Here is an 8,782-nt window from a genome sequence, read left to right on the forward strand (position 1 = left end):
GGTATTCTTTGAGCATCAATTTCTCATTCATTCACCTATCAATTTATCCCATATTTCCAACAATTTGTTGTGGAGGACATGGCAGCGTTCCATCGACGATCAAAATCAATTTATTTGCTCAAAGGAAGGGGAGGATTCGAGCTTTCCACACCACGTAGTTGTCCCCGGTGAATTTCACCCCAAGATTTGGACAACACGATGACCCCATGAAATTTCCAGATGACGGAATGACGGGGCTGGTGAGTGACCAGATTGTTGAACTGGACGGCATTGAGATGCTAACAGCAGCGGGAATTGCAGGACTTGATTTTGTTGAGGAACTTAGATCGGAACTCATGGCTATGATGCTTTCGCAATTGATAGCTCTGATACCATGTAAAACCACAAGAAATTAATATCTTAAGGCAACAAGAGTTGCGGCTAAAAGCAGCCATATATTGTATTTAATAATATTTTTGTACATCGCTAATGAAAGGTGCATGTGCCTATTTATAGGCTTTAAAGATTAACTATCTAAAGTAATAAATAACAAAATATCAATTACATCAAATCAAAATCAAAACAAAATCTCCTAAATATATCTATATCTCTAATGCAGGAAAATAATCATGGAGGAAATCTCAACTGAGCTGTAGCCTTGCTGTCTAACAATCCTTATTCACGACTTCATCAGGTGTCCGGTGATCGATTCCAGGACTATGGCCCCATGTGTAACCCTAATAAGTGACGAGAGTAATTCGAAGTTTGATTACTTGACAGAAGAAGATGAAGATGAATCATGGTCTCATCGTTGGCTAAGGACCACGGAAGGAAAGAAAAGGAGCAAAACTTATACGTCTATCCATCGCTGCTCTCCTGGTTTTAAATTCTAATGTATATGAGGGCTTGGTTCCATCTTGTGCTTCATCTTGTGCTTCAATGTCTGCTTCCATCTCCGAATCAATTTCACCAGCTTTTGTCTGCTCATTTGCCGGTAGTCCCTCTCTTGAACCCGCTTGGGTTGATTCGTTACTTGATGCCACCTTCCTCGAATCTCTCTCAATCCAGTCCCAAATCCAAGTCACAACCTTCATTTCTCTCTCTTCTTTCGAGTGATCCTGCTTCCGACTCATCTTTATAATTTCATCAAGACACAAACAAAAGAAAATGTTGCACCTTCAGTCCCGTATTTGAACCCAATTAAAGAGAACAAATAGGTGACTCGCACATATGTCAGTGATAGTTGCCTCTACTTATTTACCTGTGATTTCATTATGGCATATAGTGGCAGGGTCCTATAGCTGCACATGAACTGGACAGACACTCTAAACAACACAACTAGATCAGTTAGCGATAATAGGACTCGATTGTCAATCTTATATGACGTACAGGTTGAAGAGATAAGTATCATTCTTACCCTATGACAAGTCTCGGGATGACATAGCCAACCTCTCCCATAATGCATGAGTTAAAATCATATTGAAACTGTAAGAAAAGACGCAGGCATTAGTCCTATTTTCACACTAGTGTTAGGAACTGATTTTCTCATAACCAATACAAAAGAAGTTTGAGAAATGAATGCTCACCCATATAAAGAAGAAAAAAGCAAGTTCGAAAGAGTTTTGGAATAGTATGATGTGAATCAAGTCAAGGACAAGGTGTGGCTTATGGAACCAGAAATCGTCATCTGAAAATTCAACAGCGGTAACCGTCGATATTGAGGCCCCTGCACTTGAATTATACTTCTCGGTGATCTTTTTCGTTTTCTGTGTTACTACGTGCTCCAATTTCGCGCCAACAACTAGCAGAAGCTGCAAAAAGGCAAGAAAGAAACATTGTTTCCACCAAGTAAGTCTCAACATGATCTTGAACGGATTCCTCGACGAGCAAAATGCCATCTTAGAGTACAAGCAAGAGGGTTACATGGTTTAATTCCTATGTATGTCTTGACTTTAATTTGTTATTAGGACAAGTCCGTGCCAATCCTCCTCCTCCTACTAATTAGTAGCTATCCTTATATCAATATTTGTTCTTGATCGAAAAGCCAATGAAATTGCATTTACGGCATGTTCCACCATAGTTTGAGCGTCCCAAGATATGGTAGAGATTGAATAATATCACATATAACTTTTACTTTTGCAAAACGCAACAACTCAAAAAGGACCACTTTTCACCACTACACTTACTGTCAATGGAAGGAAAGATATCCAAAAGTAGGCATTCCATCCTGCAAAGAAAAAAATATCCAAGACAGATTCATATGATGTCTTTCTTTGAAAATAATAGTATATGACTCACTTTGAAGGCAAACAAGGAGAGAAATGCTAAAGTAATTACCGAGGCTGGTTTACAAAATTGCTCTTATTAAGTGATGTGATAGAGTGTTATTGGTGCTAAGTAACCCACTTATTTAGATATCCACTACCACATCACTTAAAAAATCATTTTTGTAGATCGGTCTCAGTATACATAACGTCGCTCAAAAGAAAGAGAAATGCTTGAACTTCATGCAACACTCTAATGATTTTGGAAGAGAGATACTAGAAACGTACAATGTTAACACATTTCGTGCCCAAATCACTCACCAGAAACATTCAGGAGCAAGAAAAGCACCACGAATAACCACAGATACCAACTGCATTGATAAGAACAGAGAAATCAGTATGCCTGAAGAAACTGCTGAATATTTTTTGAGAAATTCTTCGTCATGAAACACCATCAGTTGCAGAAGATACTAATAGTTCTTCATGAAGATAAACATTTCTATAAATAGACACAGAGCGGTATTGTTCACCTGATTCCAACAACTTTGTTGAAATCCTTTTGCACTCTGCGGATTATGTTCTGAAAATCGTCGTCGGGTGTTTTCAACTTATGGGCCTGTAAAGATGGTGGAAGAAACAAGCCAATTAAATTTAAGGAGAAATAGAGAAGCACGGCCAGAATTTCCTACCTTGATGCAATTCAGACGGATCGCAATGTACTCCAACTTAGTCACGGACGGAAAAAAGTGCTTGCCAAATATATGCTGCAGAAGAGAGGAAGAATTGTTCAGAGACAATCTCATCATGTCTTCTAAAAAGCTTAATTCCACAGAAGGAGCTTTTAGGTATTGCTTTCAACACTGACAAGGGTATTGGGCAAGATGGAAATTTTTTTTTTTTATTGGTAAGGTAAGAGGATTATATACTTTTCAATTCACAAGATACAGCAGAAAAACCGTACACAAAAACCTCGTACCTAATGCAACACAGGTGTTGCGATAGTTGCAAAGGAAAAAGTTTGAGTGTGCTATATATACTAAACAGTTTATGGAAATGAAATCTAGTGACACCTATCAGGTCTGATGGCTCAAATGCATTTGAGTACATACAACACACAAACATTATTTTCTCTGCATGTCGAGTCTCAGAAATTGCAAGTACAGCATGATAAGCGTGCTTTCACGTACGCGGATATCAGCCCGTCATCTGTGAGGTCTTAGTTGCGAAACCATATTGGTGAAATATCTTATAATCAGATTACAAGGTAGTAATTCCTCACAAATTCCTTAATCCTAGTGCAAATGAGTGATGTTTATATAGAGGTTCAAGGCACGCCAAAAGGAGAGGTTTAGACAGCCTCACCGCGTCCGTGGAATCAGACATCTATACAACACTATTTGCGCACACTCAAGCAATGCGGGACTAATTTTAATAAGCGACTTAGTACAAGAGTATTGATGAGTTAATACACAAAAAGGAGACTTAATCCAATTCTTCCCGTCATTCCTCCATTTGGTTGTTCGTTATGTTAACTTGTGAGAAGATATGTTGATTTATAACATTTATAGTGGTTAATTAAAAAAAATGCTACAAGACAAATTGCTAGTATTTAGCAGAACTCTTCTAGCACAAGGGAGACTCATGGTGGAGCAACAATAATGATTCATAAAAAAAGAAGACTATAAAGTTGATTTAAGGAGTTTAAAAATTGGTGATGGAGCTAGATTCCAGGCGTTGACTCTAATTTTTTTTTGGCTATAAAGGCGTTGACTTTATTTTTTAAGTCGTATAGAGGTTCTAATAGGGGAAATCTCAAAGGTGTATTGGGTTTGACCATATGTCACTAATGTAGTAGCATTATTAGTAGACTTGTGTAGGTAATACTCTAAGAAGAAAATTGGTGTAGTAGTCCCAACATATTTTTCCCAGTGAAGATCTACCTTACGTAACTAATTTATATAAACTTTAAGAGTAAATTTTATTAAGTTTGCAAGATCTAATTTCAACCATCCATTGTACTGAAAGATCCGAAGGTTGTCTTCTTTTCTCGAATAATGGTCGCGATTGTTGCGAAAGTGCCAAAAGATTTTACTCTAGGATAACTTGACAATAAAGTGATGAAAGGGAATAGCCGAAGAGGGAAAAATATTGTATAGTCTAGACACCATGTGAACCAAGTCCATCTCAACCGTTAATAATGCGAGTCCCACAATAGCATCTAAATAATTAATTGTTGAGATGACATTTGTCTAATAGTTTATAGATTATTCACTAAATTCTTGTTTAAGAGACACACAACACTTACCAACCAGCCAATTACTGCTAATCTTTTGCCTTCGTCGAAAAAACGACGGTCTTTTTTGGCAAGCTGGGTCAGCTGGCTGCGACGATCTGTATCTCTCCAATATAGATACCTCATATCAGTCAAAAGATTGATCTATAAAATTGGTAAACGGATATATAGGTGAGGCACATTTAGAGCATTCGATAATAGTTTACCTCATCGCTTGTCGATTTAGTTCGTGAATCAGTTCGCGTGTCCTCGAGATTACTTTGGAAAAAGGAAAAGATTCAATATAAAGAATTGCATACCCTCTTCGTTGATGTAACAACCGTTCTCTATGATGGATTTGTCCCACTGCCTCCAATGGTATAACTATATTCAACAGCATGGTAGGAAAATCTACAGAATTAATCCAAGATATGAATATACAAAATAGCAAATTTTGTGAGTCACCTGTAGCCATATACCTTTGCTTCTCCACATAGAATAATGACCACACAGACGATCACGTGGAAGGTAGCTAGCACAAATATGAAGATGTGTAGATGGTGAAGTGCTGTGAGAGATAACAGTGGCACCTTCCCCTGAAACATTACGCAACAAAGATTATATATTCTGCACACTCGTTGGAGTATTAATTTAAGCATGTGATAGATTCATCGTTTGCTAATACCCCCAATGGCTGTCTGTTTGCCAATACTAAAATGTTCGAGAGTTAGTGAACTCACCTTTTGAACGCAGTAATCAGTGGTGTTGGCCACGAGTTGGCGTCCTTGATATCCATCGGAAGCGATGGGATCAGTCGAGAAGTGGGCAGTGGTGGTGGAAGAAGAGTAAGCAGGCTGGTGGCAGGGAAGCCAGACGTTGGCAAGTCTCTCCGATATGCAAATCTTCCCGATACTCGTCTGGAACACTGATAGCAGCAAGGATATGAACCCCAGCTGCATCAACTCTGCCAAATTTTCAAAAACAAAACCATCACATAAAGTTATAAACACATTTTGATTTCATATAAATTTGTCCTAGGACAGTTACGGCAGCCAAAACCAATGCCCGTTAATTCCATCTGTATGACATAACATAAAACATATAAACCCGTTTCATTCTCTAGCAATTTTAAGTGCACTCACCTTCTTTGATCTTCTGTAAAGCATCAAAGAGATGCTTTCGCCTGCCCCTGCAGTGACTCGGGTGTTTCTTGGACGGCCTGCTCAAAAGCTGTGCTCAACAAGAGTCGGTCACATGGTTACCATTGATCACGAGATGAGTGTCTCAAGAGGTGATGAAATCATAGTAGAAGGAAAGAAACCAAGAGCGGACCTGCCCTGCAAATTGAAGAAACCTGTGAACAAGGAAAGAAATCAGCACCATCACACAACAAACCACGGCCACCACCCACGTCGACGTGAACTCTAACGTCGTCTTCTCCGCTTCTGCCTCCACCATTCTCTCTCTCTCTCTTCAGTGTTAGTACCTTGCTTTAATGTCTACACAATACAGACGCACCTGCATAACACACACACACACACACACACACACACACACACATATATATATAAACAGCATCTTCACATTCACACATGTTCATATATGTTTCTATTTTTCTTTTTTGATGAAAGAAGTACATATATGAACGCCTCACCACTGTTTCGATCAAGGCGAGTAGACCGATTTAAGTATGGCAGTGAAAAATTTGGTCTTCCAGTTGGTCAAATGAGCTAGTATCAGGTTAAGGTGAGGGAAAATACTTGTTGCTTGATGTTAAGACGTAAAGACTGTAAACCTAAATGGTGCAACATTTAAAGAATAGAAAGAGTATTCATGTAGTTATTTAGCTTCGGTAGTCAAAAGTATGTTGCATTAACTCTAGTTTCTGAATTAGTTGACCATTTCTTGATAAGAATTTCAATAAGCCAACTTTTGTAGCTTTTTCTGATACGCCCAAAAAAATGGAAAATTAGAGTATATGCCATCAGTAAAAAAAAACCCTTACACAAATGGTCCTATCCACTCTCCTCTATCTGAGGGAAAAATATTACAAAGACTTAATCTATGTAGACCCAAAATTTTCGTAGGCTCGTAGCCATGGAGGTGCGGGATCCACGTTTTGGTAAACATAGATCGAATCTATCAATTAACTTTTCTGATTTGAAAGTGTAAACCACCCACTTTATCACTAATTATCAACTTAAGGGTGACTAAAATCGCTTGTGTAAAGTTATTTTTACATTGATGGTGTACGCTAGAATTACTAAAAAAAAGAAAATTACCAGCTGTCGATTTTTTCAGCCTAGAAAATGACTTGCTATTAACTTTTGGTGGGACATTTAGGAGATAAAATTAATTTTTTTTTGCAAGCTATCGATTTTTTTTTTTGGTGTGAATGTAAATATCATTTATAAGATGACGTGCAGAAGTCTAGGGGCATTTTCTAGCATTACAAATAGAACTAAGATCTCGAAAAAATGGAAGGAGGTAGTCTCCAAATAGTAGGCAATATTACATCTAAAAATTGATTTTTTTTTTGAAAGCTATCGATTTTTTCAGCCTAAAAAATTGACTTGCTATTGACTTTTGGAATATCTGTGCCCACACCATTTTTCAGAATCTTTAATGAAGGAGCTGATGTTAGCTTTCATCTCAATGCATGACGCACGCAGGGGACAAGATTGTTAGCTGGAAAATGAGAACGGTGAGAGAAGGAAAAGTAAAATGTGAACGGAGGACTTCATCTCTTTATGGACGAATACGAAGTCACGGTTTTTTCTTTCCCTTAGTGAGGGGTCGCTATCCCTTCCTTCTTTTGAGATTCAGCGCTCTAATAATTGAGTTTGATACCCGAGCTCGATGCTTATCCATTCCTTTTTCTATTAGCACGAGGAGTTCAAGCTTTTGATTCGACTAGTACTTCATAAATTATTGAAACTGTCGTGTATGAAAATGTTGAAACCTCTTTATGGTATGGACAGTCGGAGTTGCTCATAGTCCCTTACAAGTCCAGGGGCTTCAATCCATATTTTAGTAATCGATTTAAGGAAAGAGAGCGTTTGTATAATGTTAAAACCAAACAAGATCAGTGTGACATCCGAAATTTTCTGTGTTCGATAATAACATTTAGGATGATTTTCCAAGACTGTAGTCACCCGGAATGTAATACTATGAGATTAAATGAATAGATGTCGACAATGATGTTGATGCTGTAGAGATGACGGTAATTGATTTACCGCCATATTAGTTGTTGTCCTAAAATTGTATATTTGACAATATTCAAGTTTTATATGTACTAAATTGAGATTTTCTTAACATTCGTTCTTTTTCACTAATGTTTTTAGTAAGTTCCAAATATTTTTCTGATTTATCAATGCTTGGAACGGACACTCATTTCCTTGTTTACGTACTGATTTTGAAGATATTTTGATAAGTTAAACAAAATATCTACTTTAGAAACCATATAAGTGAGCCATTTTTTCCTCTTTAATTTATATCACCTCTCCTCATTTTCCACCAATAGTTTTAACCCACATGCTTTTGTGACATTGAGCTTAATCTAGTGATGATATCATGCATTACATCATCTATTTCAACCTTAGCCAATTAATGTCCTTGATAATTTACTCATTTTACTTGACCAAGAAGTTTTCTCTCAAAATATCTCTCGTTTAGCTACTCATATTAGGACACTCGTAAGGCCACTTGTATTCTTTGGATTTAAGTGTGATTCCTATCTTTACACCCACAGCTTTTAACCTAAAGTCATAATTACTTTAACCTTGGTCATTTGATCAAGCTAACCAAATGTGGCCATGTGTGATATTTTTTGACACCTAAATTTTGGCTAACCATTTAGTATTCAGTGCAGAGAAAATTCGAGGTTAATCTTTAACCCCTAAACAAAAATATTGAAATTAGATTGCATAGCATATAGTTTAGAATCATAGTCTAGCTTGCACATCGAGTAGCACTTGGCCAAGCTAGGGGAACAGGGGCCGAAAATTTCAAGGGTAAAAGGTCATGGTTGTCTTAATTTGAGCTTCTGCGCCCATGCCCGTGCCTGCGCCCGCACCCGTGCATGTGCCTACGCCTTTGCCCATTGTTGCGCCCGCGCCCACTGTCGCGCCCACTGTCGCACCTGCGCTGTTCGCGTCTCACTGACGTATGGCCCGTGCTCCTCCCCTTCACCATTGGCGACTCGAGCTACTGCCGCCCCTGCTGTCGTTCCTCCTGTCACCCGTCACCGCGCCCTCTGCTCAAGGCC

General features: G+C 38.3%; 1 protein-coding gene across 2 annotated transcripts; it reads right to left on the reverse strand.

Annotated features, from left to right (window-relative positions):
- Positions 1–414: 414 nt before the first annotated feature.
- Positions 415–6,306, reverse strand: LOC115662496 (MLO-like protein 1). Of its 2 annotated transcripts, XM_030584633.2 has the most exons (15): positions 6,170–6,306; positions 5,848–6,033; positions 5,658–5,745; positions 5,256–5,479; positions 4,995–5,111; positions 4,836–4,899; positions 4,549–4,634; positions 2,933–3,007; positions 2,774–2,859; positions 2,565–2,614; positions 2,166–2,206; positions 1,566–1,790; positions 1,397–1,464; positions 1,241–1,304; positions 415–1,112 (listed from the first exon to the last, which is right to left on the reverse strand). In XM_030584633.2, exons 2-15 carry the CDS (start codon positions 5,971–5,973, stop codon positions 795–797), a joined length of 1,632 nt encoding a protein of 543 aa, XP_030440493.2. In that variant the 5' UTR covers positions 5,974–6,033; positions 6,170–6,306; the 3' UTR covers positions 415–794. The 2 variants fall into 2 exon arrangements, with proteins under 2 accessions (XP_030440493.2, XP_056161541.1); XM_056305566.1 differs by lacking the exons at positions 1,566–1,790; positions 6,170–6,306.
- Positions 6,307–8,782: the final 2,476 nt, after the last annotated feature.

The sequence above is a fragment of the Syzygium oleosum genome, unplaced genomic scaffold (assembly GCF_021117445.2).
Source record: "Syzygium oleosum isolate NSW1041296 unplaced genomic scaffold, Sole_v2.1 Sole_v2.37, whole genome shotgun sequence".
Lineage (NCBI taxonomy): Eukaryota > Viridiplantae > Streptophyta > Magnoliopsida > Myrtales > Myrtaceae > Syzygium > Syzygium oleosum.

Coding starts and splice junctions, on each gene's coding strand:
- LOC115662496 (XM_030584633.2), bottom strand. CDS start 5,973: ATGGTGGAGGCAGAAGCGGAGAAGACGACGTTAGAGTTCACGTCGACG. Junction 2,615..2,773: donor AACAAAGTTGTTGGAATCAG/GTGAACAATACC, acceptor TTATCAATGCAG/TTGGTATCTGTGGTTATTCG. Junction 1,305..1,396: donor ATCCCGAGACTTGTCATAGG/GTAAGAATGATA, acceptor TGTGTTGTTTAG/AGTGTCTGTCCAGTTCATGT.